General features: G+C 38.2%; 1 protein-coding gene across 1 annotated transcript in view; it reads right to left on the reverse strand.

Moving 5' to 3' along the window:
* Positions 1-18899, reverse strand: part of LOC124605118 (protein virilizer) — a 103361-nt gene that overhangs the window by 25323 nt on the left and 59139 nt on the right. The window contains exon 8 of the mRNA XM_047136584.1: positions 14739-14828. Coding sequence (XP_046992540.1) covers positions 14739-14828 — 90 coding nt within the window. The remainder of the gene's footprint in view (positions 1-14738; positions 14829-18899) is intronic.

An 18899-nucleotide genomic window follows, 5' to 3' on the forward strand; every position in this document is an offset into this window, starting at 1 on the left:
AGGTGTTGCAGGCACATCTACTTGGGCGCAAACCAAAGACAGAGCAAATTATCGGTAGGAGTGTATGAGGAGATGCCGGATGCACACAGCATAACAGAGAATCTGTTCGGAGGGAGAGAAAGAACAGGTATAAATGCTGCATCGGTCCCTAATCAGTCAGTTGATCAGTGCACCTGATGATGGTAACGGGGTCTCTTGCCAAAATATAGTGCCCACTGTGTAACAACAACAACGCTATACTATTGTACATATAATATTTTTTTCCTCTGATTTTTCGATAAACTTGAGTAATTGATGTTCTGCTTTCATCTCTTTTTTGTTTCAGGCCATTATGCTAAAGAAACTGTAAACAATTTTCGATGTGAATATTAATGTTTATGTCAAATGTCAAGCAATATTGTGATAGAATTGAAGTGCAACAACGTTGAATCTATTGTAACATTTTTAAAATTGTAATTGTGCATCTGGTCCATGTGTAGGCAATGTATTAGAATATGTAGAATGCAAAACCTCTGGTGAATACCCTGTCTGTAGGGGAGCAGTAAAAGGTGGATGGCAGGCGAGCGTGGGAAAATGCAAATGGGCGCTGCACGGCATAACGGGCTCAGCAGTGGTAGTCGGAGGTGGGCACTGGTCTGAGCAACACGTTCTGGAGCGAGGAGGCTCTCCTGGAAGACGTAGTTTCATTGAGCCTCGGATATGCCGTTCCGACGCCTATACAGCATGGCAAAATCTCATAGGCACTAAATGGAAAAGTATTGCGACGCTATGAAGAAGTAAAGTGCCGATACATCAAGAGCCATTGCTGTGGTTGTATGTGTGCTCCGTGCCTCGCCATCTCGCCGCCCGCCAACCGCCGCATCGATACGAACAGCTTGAAACTTTTAGTACTGTATTTGTGTGGACCAGTGTTACTTTTGTTCCATACTGTTCAATAACAACTTAAATTTTACCAGAACTGTCCTATCATTTAATTATCCTCACAACTAACCTAGCCAGGGTCCTTTCCAAATGTTGTGCAATCCGAGTGTCCCGAGATGAAAAATTAAAGTTTGTGTTAATAATAATTACCTGCAGACCTAGCTATGTTAGAATGATGTTTAAAGAACTTTTTTTGTTAATGAAGTAATAGACGAATAACAAAGGTCTGACAAAGTTGGAAGATAATTTTGATATTGATTTAGTAATGAAGTTTAATTATTTCAAGACAGATATAATGGTATTTAAATGAGCAGGAAATAAGATAAAAAGAGTAGTAACCCATATAGTGGAAATTTTGAGCACACAATGATTTCAGTAATTTAATTTTTTTTATACAGTGATCATAACAGTTTCAGGGTCCCCCCCCTTTTTTTTTATTCATTTGAATTCTGAAGTGTTCTAAACTGATTTGACCAACTTATCAAAATTGACAGTGTGTGTGTGTTTCGAAAGTGCTATTTCTAGGGTAACCTATGCTCGATTTTCATCGGATAAATAGACAGTACGAAGTTTTATAGTAAACATTATAGTGTAATGTTATGGTTCAAATGGCTCTGAGCACTATGGGACTCAACTGCTGAGGTCATTAGTCCCCTAGAACTTAGAACTAGTTAAACCTAACTAACCTAAGGACATCACAAACATCCATGCCCGAGGCAGGATTCGAACCTGCGACCGTAGCGGTCTTGCGGTTCCAGACTACAGCGCCTTTAACCGCACGGCCACTTCGGCCGGCTGTAATGTTATGTATTTATGGTTTATCCATATTAGTACAGAAAGTGAAATTATCAGTTCAGTACATTTTCTGGCTCTAAAATTTACCATATTATGCAGTGTTACTATGTGTTGTTTTGCACGAACGTACATCAACTTGTACAGGGAAGAAACTCAGTTAATGCCTAATTAGGCTGGCGACCGCATTGTTAACAAATTGGTATCATCTTCTGTGTTGTTTCTTGTCCGTCCTGATGTGTAGTTGCATTTCGGACTTGCTTGACGTATCATTGTTATTACAGAGTGGATGTAAGTCTGATTTGCCTCCATTCAGGTACACGCGGTCAATATCTATACAAAAATCCTTTTCACAAGGTGAAGCCCGTCAACTTACCATAGTACAGGCTTTAAAGAGTATCGTGTGTGCACAAAGCGCAGCGTTACAAGTGGCTCCTGGTGACAGGACATCCAGTTGTTGTCGGTCACAAATTGACGTGAATACCGAACAGTAGATGTTCAGTGGCACGAATTGCAATATTATTCAGTAAAGTAAATAGCAGTGAATGCCAAGTACGGGGGAGAGGTGTAATTTGCATTCAGTATCGACAGGAACATAGACACAGTAGATGTGCCGAGCGTAGTGGAAAATGCGTCTGGCAATAGCAGGAGTTTAAGCGGCCAGATAACAGATGGCGTTAGTGGAAGACAATTGGCGTACATACAATACCACGAACATGTTAACGAACAGATTGAAATGTCGAGATTACCTAGAACACAACAAGGAATAACACAGGAAGTAGAGGATGACTTTGTAGATGATAGTGGGTATGTGAACGAATCCACTGAGATGTTTGATTCTCCACAGATAAAGACAGAACCGAAAGAAAATTTTGAGGTAGGATCGGAACGCACCGATTCCGTAGAACAAAATAGTGTGAAAATTTTAAGCATGGAACGATTTATTTGAACAATTAACCAAACAAATTGCAAGACAGAATGATCAGCTTAAAACACACGTTGACGAGCAGCTCAAAACACAGAATGATCAGCTTAAAAAACACGTTGATCAGCAGCTCAAAACGCAAAGTAATCAGCTAAAAACACGGAATGATCAGCTAAAAACACAGAATGATCAGCTTAAAATACACGTCGGTCAGCTTAAAGCACAGGTCGAAGAACAAGGAATTAAAATTAGTAAACAAATAGAACAGGTAGAACAAAAAGTGGGTAATTTAAGCTCTGTAGTAAATACTATGAAATTTGAAATTGACACTATTAATAAAAATATGGATACTATGCAGGGGGAAATTGACAACATTAACAGTAGGTTTGATGTTGAAATTCTCAGCATCCAAGAGAAAGTAGAGCCTCTGGTTGAAACAAAAGTAGACGAAAAAGTTTTCGGTCTTAAAACTGAGATCGTAAATGAATGTCAACATGGAATATCACAGCTGAAAAAGGCAGTTTCAGACACTGAAAGAGATTTAGGCGAGAAAGTTACCGGGTGTGTACAAAAGTGTGAACAAAATACTTCGAAAATTCAAGGCAAAATTTTCGACCTTGAGAGTAAAATTAAAGATAGGCCTGGTGTTGTCTATAATGACACACCACTTACGAAGCTATTGGAAGGTGAGGAACGCTTCGATCCCGCCAAGAAACATAATGGATGGCATCCGTTGGATTTCATCAAAAATTGCGAGAGGATGTTTCCTGAACACTTGTCTGGTCAGGATAAGATAAACGTAGTAATTAGCGCCTTAGCAGGTGACGCTAAGCGCTGGGGAATTAACTTGAATACCGAACAAATGACATTCGAAGAATTTAAACACAAGTTTATGGAAGAATATTGGTCCGAACAAAAATAGGATCATTTGTGGCGCTAGTTTATCATGGCCAAGCTTCATGATAACAGGGGCAGGAATTCTTTGAAAGATTTCTGTGAATATTGGTTCCGAAAGTTGACGCATTTAAGAGGGAGAAGATCCGATTCAGAAATCGTATGGGAGCTATATAAAAAGCTTCCAGAAGATTCAAAGAGATATGTGGGAAGCAATCATCGCAGCTTCCAAGCATTTCTTGAAAGGGTCGAGGACGAAGACCATTGGCGCGAAAGTCGTTCCAACCATCAAAATTTTAGTAACAGGAATAACCGCAATAATGACGAGAGAAATGACGGCGATGGGTTTCGCGTCAACGTGATACAGATAGGAAGAGGCAGAGGCAGAGGAAGAGGGAGTCATCCAGGTCGCGATAGAGGGTATACCGCGCAAAATAATAACGACGCGGGAAACTGATTTCCGCGAACGTTGCGGGCCAAACGGAAGCGGACAGTATATACCGGCCTCGATTTAAGAAATGTTACCGGACTGACAGTAAAGTTATGAGACAGGTTAGAGACAGGCGTGGAACGACGCAACGTGTTGTTGCGAAACAAGCGTTAGGTGCGAGCGCTGGTGAGTCATCTTCGCCGCGCAGAGCAATACATGTTAACAGGCGAGTGGAGCATCAGAGGACAACGGCCCAGCCTAGCAGAACAGCTGTTCAGAGAGAAGCCGCTAGCAAGGCGGCAGCATTAGGTACGAACATTGCCGTAAGAGCTGGTGAATACATTACGAGTGGTAATTCCGTGGCGAAGGAAATAGTAGATAAAACAGTGGATACACAGAGAGGTGCGGTTAGAAGTGTTAGCAATAAAGTAAAAGGCGAGAATGAATTAGCAGAAGTAACTGATTGGCGTGTGCAGATCGACGATCTGTACAAGGGCCTCAAGCAATGTGAGTGGGAGGATTTTAAGAAGGAATATGAGGCAAGGAGGTTAATTAGTGGAAAAGGAAATAGTAGGGACGTCGATAAGGTGACATGGCCCAAATTTGAAGAGGAGAGAGTAAATAGCGCCGCGCAAAGTACGCGTGCTGCCGATAGGACGAAGGTTAAAGATAGGAAGGAATTGGAGGATGAAATCCTGAGCATTTACGAGGAAGTAACTTCTGTTAACGATCCGCCAACAGTATGGGCTGCTACCGAAAGGCACCGTGGCGAAGGGGCAGATAATTACCTAAAAGTAATTGAAGTCCACGAGGATTACACTAAATATGAAGTAACAGTGGATGTGAGTAAAGCCGATAATGAGGCCGTTTTGCCAAAAGAAGATACTGAGTTAAAATCAAAGCCTGATGAAAATGCAGAGGATGGACTTAGTGCCTGTCTCAGAAAAGCTTTTATGTTAGAACCTGAAAGCGATCCAGAATGGTCGGATTCGGACGATAGTTCAGATAACGAATATTTCGGTACTAGTGAAAATAATGGGAATACAGCTAATTGTGATACTGTACCTACCGATGACGAAGTTTCAAAACAAAATCCAGATGTTGAGACTGAACACAGAAAAAAGGAAGCACCTGACGACTCAGTGTTTATTTTGCAAGGAATTCAAGTAAGCAGAGACTTTGAGCTCCAGAAACCGAGAAAGCCACCAGATATAAATGGTTCACAGGTCAGGAACGTATCTTGGGACGATGTCACAGTCGACCAAGGTGCGTTGCGGAAAAAACAGGAAAGGGCATGATTTAGAGTCTGGAGCAGATTTATATTGGACTTTGAGAATGTCATGAACACAGTACATCATGAAACTACTGGGTTCCCACCGGAAGAAATTTTGTTAGGCAGCAGAAGTAAAAGTTTAATTGAGGAAAAACTAGAGTTTCCACCTTGTACAAGCTTGGGGTTGAGTCAAAAGAAAGAATTAGTCAGAAAAAGGGCAAAGCAAAAAGCTGAATCTAGATCTAAAAGACATGAAAAAAAATCTGAAAGTTTCAAAATTTAAAATTGGGGATTATGTTCTTTTAAAAACCCACGAAAAATCTAGTGAACTGAACCATGAAATTTCTAAATTTAAATATATTTATAATGGACCGTATATAATACAGAACATTCCACACGATAATGCTTACTACCTGATCTACCCAAAATCCAAAAGACCTTTAGTTATAAGAAACGTTGTGGACCTGAAACTGTATGTTCCTAGGAGTGAGTAACCTAAGTACAATCAGAAAGCAATCTGCAGTAAATGTGCTGGATCTAATGCTGAAACTATTTTATTCCAAATGTAACAAACCTCTGTAAATGTATGTATACCAATGTCAGTGTGCTAATGTACTTATGTGAGTTTCAGATTACCAAATGTACTATGAATGTAAAGATGTATGGAGAAAGGGGCTGAAAAGAAAGGGTAAATGCTGCAAGCCAAATAAAAGATGGGACTGTCAAAAATCAATGAGTCATAATATAAAGGACTGCCAAACACCAATGAGGGCAGATAAATAGTCAAAGGAGAATTGTAAGTGTGGTGCAGGAGATGTGATAAAATGATGCAAAATGGACTGCCCAAATCTGAATAATAGGCAGCAAAAAATATGTAGTGATTTTTCTAAATATTATTGTGTGTTTATTAGTAAATAAGGAAATGGACTGCCATTCAATGCAAGCAGCAACAAATTGTTTTATAGTGTATATAGGTGCTTGTATCTGCTTTATTGTTAAGTGTTAGTGTTCCAGAATTTGAAATTATTTCTTTGAGAAATTTAATAAAAAATGAGTAATTTGCTATTTAAATCATGTTGTGATAGGAGGTTGGGCTGTGCCAAAGGCACTTAAGCAAACGATAGGTAAATGTTCTTGATATGTTAAAAAGTATAGACCCAGATAATGTGAGTGAAAGGAAGTTTGTGGTATAAACTTTTATGACGACACATTCATGCAAAGATTCACAACCCCTGTATAAATATAAAGTTCAGTGTTCCCATCAAATTTGCACTTAGTGAAATTTACTGGAAACAGGGGCATGTGTAACAACAACAACGCTGTACTATTGTACATATAATATTTTTTTCCTCTGATTTTTCGATAAACTTGAGTAATTGATGTTCTGCTTTCATCTCTTTTTTGTTTCAGGCCATTATGCTAAAGAAACTGTAAACAATTTTCAATGTGAATATTAATGTTTATGTCAAATGTCAAGCAATATTGTGATAGAATTGAAGTGCAACAACGTTGAATCTATTGTAACATTTTTAAAATTGTAATTGTGCATCTGGTCCATGTGTAGGCAATGTATTAGAATATGTAGAATGCAAAACCTCTGGTGAATACCCTGTCTGTAGGGGAGCAGTAAAAGGTGGATGGCAGGCGAGCGTGGGAAAATGCAAACGGGCGCTGCACGGCATAACGGGCTCAGCAGTGGTAGTCGGAGGTGGGCACTGGTCTGAGCAACACGTTCTGGAGCGAGGAGGCTCTCCTGGAAGACGTAGTTTCATTGAGCCTCGGATATGCCGTTCCGACGCCTATACAGCATGGCAAAATCTCATAGGCACTAAATGGAAAAGTATTGCGACGCTATGAAGAAGTAAAGTGCCGATACATCAAGAGCCATTGCTGTGGTTGTATGTGTGCTCCGTGCCTCGCCATCTCGCCGCCCGCCAACCGCCGCATCGATACGAACAGCTTGAAACTTTTAGTACTGTATTTGTGTGGACCAGTGTTACTTTTGTTCCATACTGTTCAATAACAACTTAAATTTTACCAGAACTGTCCTATCATTTAATTATCCTCACAACTAACCTAGCCAGGGTCCCTTCCAAATGTTGTGCAATCCGAGTGTCCTGAGATGAAAAATTAAAGTTTGTGTTAATAATAATTATCTGCAGACCTAGCTATGTTAGAATGATGTTTAAAGAACTTTTTTGTTAATGAACTAATAAACGAATAACAAAGGTCTGACAAAGTTGGAAGATAATTTTGATATTGATTTAGTAATGAAGTTCAATTATTTCAAGACAGATATAATGGTATTTAAATGAGCAGGAAATAAGATAAAAAGAGTAGTAACTCATATAGTGGAAATTTTGAGCACACAATGATTTCAGTAATTTAATTTTTTTTATACAGTGATCATAACAGTTTCAGGGTCCCTCCCCCCTTTTTTTATTCATTTGAATTCTGAAGTGTTCTAAACTGATTTGACCAGCAAGGTCAAAGCCAAAATAGAAACCAAAATTTATCAGTGTTTTACCTTTATCAAAATTGACAGTGTGTGTGTGTGTGTTTCGAAAGTGCTATTTCTAGGGTAACCTATGCTCGATTTTAATCAGATAAATAGACAATACAAAGTTTTATAGTAAACATTATAGTGTAATTTTATGTATTTATGGTTTATCCATATTAGTACAGAAAGTGAAATTATCAGTTCAGTAGATTTTCTGGTTCTAAAATTTACCATGTTATGCAGTGTTACTATGTGTTGTTTTGCACGAACGTACATCAACTTGTACAGGGAAGAAACTCAGTTAATGCCTAATTAGGCTGGCGACCGTATTGTTAACAAATTGGTATCATCTTCTGTGTTGTTTCTTGTCCGTCCTGACGTGTAGTTGCATTTCGGACTTCCTTGACGTATCATTGTTATTACAGAGTGGATGTAAGTCTGATTTGCCTCCATTCAGGCACACGCGGTCAATATCTATACAACAATCCTTTCTCACAAGGTGAAGCCCGTCAACTTACCATAGTACAGGCTTTAAAGAGTATCGCGTGTGCCCCACGCGCGCGTTACAACTGGACAACCGGCCATTCACCCATGAACTATTTCATTACTTTCCTGTTCTAATCTGTGTAACTTTGTTCCATTCTTTCCAACATTCTTTCCAACACAAAGTCCTGTATAGCATTCTTTTTTTGTTGATTCTCCCATTAGAAAGTGCATTGTACCTCTTGCCTCCTCTCATTGTTTTCATGTACCTGGACAATCATTTTCATTCTTGTTAATTACCTACTGTTTCTCTACCTCTGATTTACTATGCTATTTCTTTCTCTGTATGCCAGATCAAATATCAGTATTTTATAATGACATCTCACCTCGTGCATACCAAAAAATAGAAAGTTTCCTTAAATTGTATTGCTATACATACTCATCAACAAAGGATTGATCTTGTACGTATGTATTGCTTCAATCAGGCAATCTTCACCACCTTACAAGTTACCTTTACTGAGGAAAAAACAGGTTTACATTAACTGCCCTCACAAATGCTATGGGATGGACCTCTGTTTCAAGTACAGACCTGCTACAGTGCATCAGCAGCTGATGTGCTGTGTAGTTTTATAAATTGGTTGCTTTTCAGAATTGTTTTTAAAGAACCATTTTAATTTTAATTCTTCTTTTGTTGGTCCATGTCTGTGTAAAACAATATGGGACTTTGGGTTCACCTTGATGCAAGCATTTTTTGTTTTTAATTCTGCAAACCGATTTTGGCAAAATGCCGCCACGTTCAGTCAGTTTCACTATCCTTTGGTTTATAATGATTGTATATTTCTGTATTTGTTGTGGTTTTTCAGCATGTTGCTGCACACCAAATTTGTTGATAGACTTAAGTTGCCCCTAAAATCTCAGCAAAAGCATAACTTTCATTTTGACAGTAATTCAAATAATACGCCGTCTTGCTTGACAGCAAAACCACGACAAATACAGAAATATGCGGTGACTATAAAGTCAAAAGAATAAACAAACTTACTGGAAGGTGGCAGTATTTTGCCAAAACTAGTTTGAGAAATTAAAAACAAATCTTCTGTTAGTAAAATGCAGAAATGTACTTAATGTCTAGGAACAACAATACATACTTAGAACTCAGTACACTGGAGATAAGGAGAGTTTTTACAGAGTGAGATTACAAAATGGCAAAACAGCAAATGATATGTTAGTCTCTACGGAAACTAAATACTTTTACATACTTGATATTAATCTTATTGCTTTTGTAGATTTTTATCCTCAAACACTCAAATTTTAAGCTATTCTTCATCAGAAATATTCTCTTGTGTGTGTAGAGGTTCCTGGATTTTATCTTTATATTATTCATGTGCATCTTATAAGGTCAGACTGGGAGAAAAGTATTCTGAATTTATAGTTCGCTCTTAAAAAATGAACTCAACCAGTTAATCTGTTGTTAAAACATATACTGAACCAACGAATCTTTTGTGTCACTCCTTACGCTTCTTAATCTACTTTCATGTTATGTCCACCTTGCTTCTTGTCTCTATTTTCAGCTGAAGAATTTTACTGCATTACGTTTAGTGTAGTACTGACATGCTTGACTGATAATCACAAAGTCAAACAAATAATTTTTCTAAAAACTCTGAACAGAGTAACTTTAAAAATGCCTCCTCATTGTTACTTCATCCTCATTATCTGTGTGATAGGTACTGGTCCGAGTTGTTGATCTTTGCTACTGTGAAACACATCTTTTCTACTGAGCAAGCGCCCATAGCTCTTATGGTATGCATTTTAGAACCCAGGTTTACTAGGCGTTTTTGCTTCACATCCCTGAATACTTTATCATTATTTTAAGCATCTGATGCATCAGCCTGTACATCTTGTTGAATTTAGTTTACTTACCCCTCATAACTCTTCATCGTGGCATATGCACAAATAAAAATAATTGGTACAATAAACACCATTCTGAACTTATGCGCCATTGTATTTGAAATGTCCCTCCTTTTTTCTTCAGGTAATACTTTAAGCACAGAGATTCACTATGGTCCAGAGCACACATTCAACTGTAACTCCCTTATCAGCAGCTGGGCAAGTCAGTTCACAAGTTGGTAGAAGGCATCAGTCAATAAGACCTTGCCTAGTAAAGTACTGTGGTGTTCAGATCAAACACCAGGTTGATGACAGCTTCATCTTTTTTAACTGATATTTAAAAGATAGGGTCTCTTCTTATATGGGGTACCGCAGGAGGAAAGTTCAATATTCAGGGCTATAACGCGAACAGTCATTTGAAGCAAAAAACTCTAATAAACATGGGCTCTAAAATTCATACCTTAAGAGGTATGAGCAATTGTTGATCTTTGCTACTGTGAAACACATCTTTTCTGCTGAGCAAGTGCCCATAGCTCTTACGGTACACATTTTAGAACCCAGGTTTACTACGCTTTTTTGCTTCACATCCCTGAATACTGATCATTCCTCCTGGGACAAACAGTATATATTGTTTCTACATGTTTGTTATTCCTCTATATTTTTTGCACCTTTATCATTTAGCTCCTGCATTGAAACAATTAGTTACCAAATGTGGTATGCAATTTGTGGAAGTTTAGTCTCTCTGAGAAAATACTATAGCAAATGAAACCACCAGCAATGGGATAATGACTAATGGAGAATGTTTCAAAGTGGCCTATTTTTGCAGACGACATTGCCTTATTGGACAGAAACTAAGATGGGCAATGGAAGATGCTTCTCTCAGCAATCAAAATTTTAATATCGAAATATGAAATGAAGATCAAAAGAAGTAAAGTAAAACTCATGAAGTGCACAATAGGTGGAAAAAACAACTGTGGACCTTGAAAGTGAAAGCAGGCAAAAGTGACCACCTTCAGATACCTGAGGAGTTGTATCACAGCAGACAGTAGAAGTACAATAGAAGTCACAGCTAGAATAGCCCAGGTAAAACAATCACTTATTTAGAAAAGAACACTTTGACATCAAACAGTGCACTAGGAAACAATTCTAAAAAAAGCTACATTTTGACCAAATACATGTATGGGGCAAAAACTTTTATAATGAGGAAAGTGGAAAAGAAAAAAGTTGCAAGCTTTTAAGATGTGGTGTTAGAAGAAAATATTGAAGATTCCTGGGACTGACAGAGCCTCAAATAAAGAAGTGTAAAACAGAGCAGGAGAGACAAGGAACCAATGCAATATGGTCAACACTGGAAGGACAATCACTGTTAACCTCCTACTATACCATTCATCATAGTTAACTTCTAAGATTGAAGGAATGATGGATGGAAAAAAAAAAAAAAAAACTGAGAGAACCAGACAGCCAGGAGTTCATGACTGAAATTAAACTAGCAGACGATACAAGAGCATCAAAGGGCTAGCATCAAGAATAGTGGAAGTACAAGTGAGCCCACCAACTTTCAGGTTGGGAAGCAAAATAAGAACAGAGTTGTTATGGGAATCATTAGTCCTCCCTCTTATTTTCTATAAGATGGAACAAATAGAACATTTCACACTGCTCTGCCCTTCACTTCACTGTCACACCATGCTTCATGAGATGTAGCTGACAGATTGTGTGCATACAGGTACTGTGTGATTGTCTGCACTTCATATGGGGTGGGGTATACATTTTATTTACCATAAACACCACTTGCCATCATCAAGCTTCTGCTTCACAGTTGTTTTTCACAAAGGTATTCTGATCTGCTGATATGTCCAAATATTCATGCGACAACGACACAGCTGCAGCATAAATTGCAAACAGAACTTATTTTCTGGATACTCTCTGCAAGATGGGAAATGATTTACATAAAACAAAAAGAAAAAGGTGTTATTAATTGCACGTTGTGCAATGTAAATATTTAAGACTTTTTATAAAACCTTTGTCACTTGCAGAATCAAATGCCTTAAACAGAACACACAAAATTAAGATTGATGATAATTTTTGTGTGGCTGATGAATTGGTAGATGGCATTTTTGGTGGAAATGCTCTTCCTGAATGCAAATGCTGAATTTTTCAGGGTCTTATTTTGTAGATATACTCAACCATTAATGAGTACATTAACTTTCAAAAACTTCTGACAAACATGTTAACAGACACATTCAAAAAACATTGGTCTCAACACATTTCACATAGAGCACACATATTCACTTGATATTACCAATAGCTCAGTTTAATTTATTTGTACTATGTGATGGGTAGATCACATAACTAATGAGGAGGTACTGAATAGAATTGGGAGAAGAGGAGCTTGTGGCACAACTTGACTAGAAGAAGGGATTGGTTGGTAGGACATGTTCTGAGACATCGAGGGATCACCAATTTGGTATTGGAGGGCAGCGTGGAGGGTAAAAATCGTAGAGGGAGACCAAGAGACGAATACACTAAGCAGATTCAGAAGGATGTAGGCTGCAGTAGGTACTGGGAGATGAAGAAGCTTGCACAGGATAGAGTAGCATGGAGAACTGCATCAAACCAGTCTCAGGACTGAAGACCACAACAACAACATGTATTAACTTTAGATTCTCATACAATATAAATGTGAAAATAGTGGGCAATAGATGTTGTACTTGTAATGTGTAAGAAAACAATTATCAAAATAGATAAAACTTTTAGTACATTTTTCTTTACTGATGTCTTTATTACAATCTTCTAATTTTAGGAATAATTGCTGACATTTTGACTTATCCCGGTAAAACCCTAACTGGTCATTTTGAAAAATCCCTTAACAATCGCTTTATTGTGTCCTTTTTCTGAAGAAAAACCATTATTACTGTCAACAGTATTATGAAAAGTATGGATTGCTACTCACCACATAGAGGCAGCACCGAATAAGAGATAGGCACAATGGAAAGACTACTAAATATTTAAGTTTCTGACAAAAGGCTTGTTTGGAAATAGAAAGCACACACACATTCACACAAGCACAACTCACACATACGGTCATTGTCTCTGACCACTGCGGCCTGGAATTGCGTCTGATGTGAATAGAATTCCAGGGTGGGCGGTGCAGGTAAGGAGGAGGCATGGAGTGGGGAAAGGGAGGCATGGACGGGTAGGAGGGGGGGGGGGGGGGGGGGGGAGATGTTGCTCTGCCTGTGATAGCATGCAGGGAGAGGAGAAAGGAGAGAAGTAGAGAAGAGGAAGAGACTAGTGGGTGCACTGGCGGAATGAAGGTATGTATACTGCTGGAGTGGGAGCAGTGCAAAGGGGATAAGTAGGTGGAGCGCTGGGACTAGTAAGGCTCATATCCCTGCAGTAGACCTAGATGCAAGACCTATCCCATGCATCTTCCCACCACGAATTACTCCAGTCGTGCCACAGGCCCCTCCTACCCAATCAAAGGCAGGGCTACCTGTGAAAGCAGACACATGACCTACAAATTAAGTTGCAATCACTGTGCTTCTTTCTTCATGGGCACAACCAATTAACAGCTTGTCTATTTGTGTGATCGCCACTGCCAAACTGTGGCCTAGAGATAGCTGGACCAATCAGTTGCTGAATACGCTCCCCAACATGGTATGCTTCACTTCAATGAGTGCTTCACAGCCTTGGCCATCTGGATCCTTCCTACCAACAGCAGCTTTTCTGAACTATGAAGGTGGGAACCTTCGCTACAACATATCATTCATTCCCACAAGCTGCCTATCCCCTTCCCCCCCTTCCATTCCAGCACTACATATGCCTTCATTCTGTCTTTTCCCCTTTTCTACTTCTCTCCTCTCCCTGCATGTTTTTCCCACCCCCACCCTGCTACCTCTCCCCTTCCCCAACCCATGCCTCCTCCTTACCGCCGCCCTGTATTGCTGCTCACGTCAGATGCAGTTTCAATCTGTAGTCTGGCCAAAGAGGCCAGTGACAGTGGCCATGTATGTATGAATCACACCTGCGTCTGTGCGTGTGTGTGTGTGTGGGGATGTGTGTGTGTGCATTTTATTTTTGAAGAAGGCCTTTTGGCCACAAGCTTAAATGTTTAGCAGTCTTTTCATAGTGCCTGTCTGGGGCTCAATGCTTCATGCATGCGGCAAGTAGCGATCGATTCTTTTCATAATGTTGTTGTTATTTCATCCTCGACTTTCTATTGATTCATTATTGTTGTCAGCTAATCATTCTGCTAAAAAGAACCAAACTTTTGATTAGTGTTATTTTTTTGCATAACAAACAAATATCGTGCTGTATCAGTATTTCCTTTGTTGGTCAGTAAATGGTAATCAGGATTCTGCTGGTACCTCCTTGTAAAATACAAAATAATATGCCAGGAGTACAACTATAAAATTATTTACTTTTATCATTCCCTGAGTGTTGGTCCCTTTGTGCAGAATACTCTTATCAACTGTAAATGTCACAGAAATATAAATCAATACAAGTTATCACCAAGTGCAACGTAACAGACATAAATAGCAATAAAAAAATTTCAATATGGACACCAAGAACAATTTATAAGCCAGTGGGACAGGATGGATTCTTGTGTAGTATTGATAATTTATTAGGTACTTACCGTTAACGGTTGAAGTTCACATGCAAACGGGTTGAAAGTTTTAGAGCCATCATCACAGTAATCATTGAATTCATATTCCATATCTGGAAACTGAAAACACATTTAAATTAGCACAGTAATTAGTCACAATGTTTATAAAAAGTACACAATGGTTAACTTTTTTACAATATAGCAGATTTTGGAAAATATCAGAAATGACAGAAGGCAGTAAAGGATGAGCCTAATATTGGTATGTATGATGAGTGTATAGGATGACTGCAAGAGAAGGCTTTATTGGATGGTTAACATCAGTGCTAACAAAACAATACAAAGAGTTGTGACAATGGAGATGCTGGATAATGGACAAAATTGCTTGATAGTTTTTACCGAATAGTGTAGTGCATGTGTGAGATTGTTGCACTAGATCAAACATTTATGTGAAGTTATGAGCAGAATAAATGTCAGCATAGGGAATCCTACAAAATAAATTCCTATAACAAAATAGTCAAGTTCAGACAAACTGGAAACAAACGAATGGCTAACATGACAGTATACTACGGCACACTGCACCAAAGACTCAGGAGGTTTCTTGCGTTTCAAAGACAAACAAATTATTCATGTTCACTGGCCATTTTTTTCCGAAGATATAATGCAAGGGTTTGTGTTACTGCAAAGAACACAAATATTAAGATGCCTGCACCAACTTTGAAAAATAATTATTCCTTTGTGTATGTGTGTGCTTGTGGGTGTTTTAATGCAAACAACAAAGTAAATGGTTCCTTTTCAGTTTTATTTTCTGTTTATTTCTAAAACTTTTATTTGGCTCTAAACTTTTGATTACTGTTTTGGTAGGATTTTAACATAATTCATAAACACATTGAAACAGTATCTTTGGGTTTGTTATGTAAGTTTTAGAAAAAGTAGAGTGTGCTATACATTTGTATGTCATTAAGCTGAAGAGACAGTGGTCAATAATTTCTGAAGATCTTTAATTTTTCCTGGACACTTTTGCATAATCTGAAAGAGTTACTGGGTATGAAAAGAAGTTCTGACACAGTAGACATGTCACAGAATAAAAATAATCACTACTCTAAATTGTAATCTTGCTTCTTACTCAGACCAGAAAAATAAATTAGTACTATAGCAGAGCATATGAGGAAAGATGGAGTATAAAACCAAGTAACAGCCCATAATGCTGTTGTTTTTTCATCCTCGACTTTCTATTGTTTCATTATTGTTGTCAGCTAATCATTCTGCTAAAAAGAACCAAACTTTTGATAAGTGTTAGTTTTTTTGCATAACAAACAAATATTGTGCTGTATCAGTATTTCCTTTGTTGGTCAGTAAATGGTAATCAGGATTCAGCTGGTACCTCCTTGTAAAGTACAAAATAATATGCCAGGAGTACAAGTACAAAATTATTTACTTTTATCATTTCACCCTTTTTTAAATAAAAAAAAGGCTAAAACACAATTATCTACACTGAACAAACAGCAGCAGAACTTAACATATGAGAAAAACCATGACTGTTACCCACTAAATGGAGTCCATTAAAGAATGAAGTTTCTATTCAGCCACTTGTCAATCAGTCTGATGTGGAAATACAAGGCAACAAAATAAAAACTGAAGTTTTAAATTTCGTATTAAAAAAAAATCAATCATGCTGAAGCATGATACTGACGTATCATCATTTGAATGTTGCAGTGACTGCTGTATGGAGGACATAGAAAACTCAGTTAGCCAATTTTGTTGCACAATATCCTGCGAACCACGGATGAAGTGCAACAAGCAGATTCCACACGCCTGGATTTCTGGAAAGCATTTAACACAGTGGAATAATGCAGACTTTTAATGAATGTCTGAGAATATGGGATAGGTTTTCATACATGTAGGTGGCTCCAAGATTTGTGTCCTGGGTGGTGAGAGTTCATAAGAGAAGAGGGTATTGTCAGGAGTGCCCCATAAAACTATGACAGCACTGCTTTTGTTCTCTATGTACATAAACAATCTGTAATTCTTTGCTAATAATACTACAGTGCACTGTGAAGTATTGTCATTGGTTGACTTTAGGAGCATGCGGGATGACTTCGATAGAATTTTTGTTTGATGTGATAAATGACAGCTTGTGTTGCATGTGGCAAGATGTAAATAATGCAGATGAGTAGAAAAAATTCTCCTTTAATGTTCGGATAGAGTATTACTGGTGTGCTGCTCGACACAGTCATGTTGATTAAACATTTGCATGTAATGTTCCAAAGTGGCATGAAATGGAACAAGTGAGGATGAATGGCTGACTTCAGTATATTGGCAGAATTCTAGGAAAATGTAAGCCATCCACAAAGGAGACTGCATACAGAACTCTTGTATGACCCACTCATGAGTACTGCTTGAGTATTTGGCACCCCAACTAGGCCGGATTAAAGAACGACATTGAAACAATTGAGTTGTGCTGCTAAATTTGTTACCAGGAAATAATGCCCTGTGAAATCAAATGTGAATTCCTGAAGGGGAGACTATACTTTTTTGTGAAACACCATTGAGAAAGTTTAGAGCACTGTTATTTTAGGCAGACTGCAAAACAATTCTATTGCCATCAAGTCTCGTGTAAGAACTGTGAAGACAAGGCAAGAGCAATCAAGGCTCGTATGGAAGCACACAGATGGTCATTTTTCCCGCATTCCATCTGTGAGTGGAATAGGAAAGGGAATGACTAGCAGTGGTGCAAGGTTTGTGGAGTATGTATGCACACATAGTTAACAGAATAATGTAAACATGGACATAACTTAGTTCTCATATGGTGGACATAGAGGAGTTATGAGCACAGTTTAAACAGATGTTTAACATAAATGGCTCTTCTCTACAGCCAACCTTAAATGTTCGTTCCATTCCATGTCGCTTTGGAACGTCAACATTACACCTAGATATTTAATCAAATTGACTATGTCAAGCTGCATACCACCAATACTGTGTATGAACATACTAATCTGTATTAACTTACATTTTTTTGCATTTAGAGTAAGCTGCCATTCACTACACCAAATAGAAATTTTGCCCAAGTCATCCTGTATCCTCCTATAGTTATCAACCAATGACACTTTCCCATACTCTACAGAGTCACAAGCAAATAGCTGCAGATTGCTGCTCACTCTAACTGGTAGATCATTATGTGTGTAGAAAACAGGAGTGCTGTAACACTTCCCTGGTGCATTTCTGATGATATATTTTTTTCTGATGAACACTCACCACCCAGGACAACATACTGGATTCTTCAACTTTTATAGTCCTGTCTTCGTCAGTTGCGTGTAATATTACGGTATATTAATAATTTTTACTTATGGACCGTCTGACAGCAACTGAATAAAACACAATTTTAGTGCCATACGCGTTTCGCCTTTATTTTATGCAAGGCATCATCAGTGGGCTGGAATATGTACATATGTTAGCTATTTTATTTACATTTTTGTCATTGTGCCTATAGGTTATAAACAGTTCTGGTGGTTGGTATTTCCTATTAAGTAGTAATGTTTTGAACTGTACTTACAGGTTGCGTAATATGTAGGAAATTGTCCACGCAACCTGTAAGTACAGTTCAAATACCAACCACCAGAACTGTTTATAACCTATCGCCCAATGACAAAAATGTAAATAAAATAGCTAACATATGTACATATTCCAGGCCACTGATGATGCCTTGCATAAAATAAAGACGAAACGCGTATGGCACTAAAATTGTGTTTTATTCAGTTGCTGTCAGACGGTCCATAAGTAAAAATTATTAATATACCGTAATACTGGATTCTATTACTTAACAAGTCTTCGGGCCACTGACATTTCCGAGCACCTATTCCAGACATCCATTAACAGTCTGCAGTGTGGCACTGTGTCAAATGCTTTCCAAAAAACTAGGAATCTGGATTGTTCCTGTTGCCCTACATGCACCGTTTGCATGATATTGTGTGTGAAAAGTGCAATTTTAGTTTTGCACAGGTGATGATTTCTATATCCTTGTTGATTTTTGGATAGAAATGCAGAAAACCTATGTTAAAGATATGGGTTTGTAATTTTGTGAGTGCTTTCTTTCACATACTCCTTATATACAAGAGTTCCTGACTTTTTTTTCCATTCACTTGAGGCTTTCCACTTGGCGAGAGATTTGTAACAGATTTAAGCTAAGTAAGGGAC

Source organism: Schistocerca americana, chromosome 3, assembly GCF_021461395.2.
Source record: "Schistocerca americana isolate TAMUIC-IGC-003095 chromosome 3, iqSchAmer2.1, whole genome shotgun sequence".
Lineage (NCBI taxonomy): Eukaryota > Metazoa > Arthropoda > Insecta > Orthoptera > Acrididae > Schistocerca > Schistocerca americana.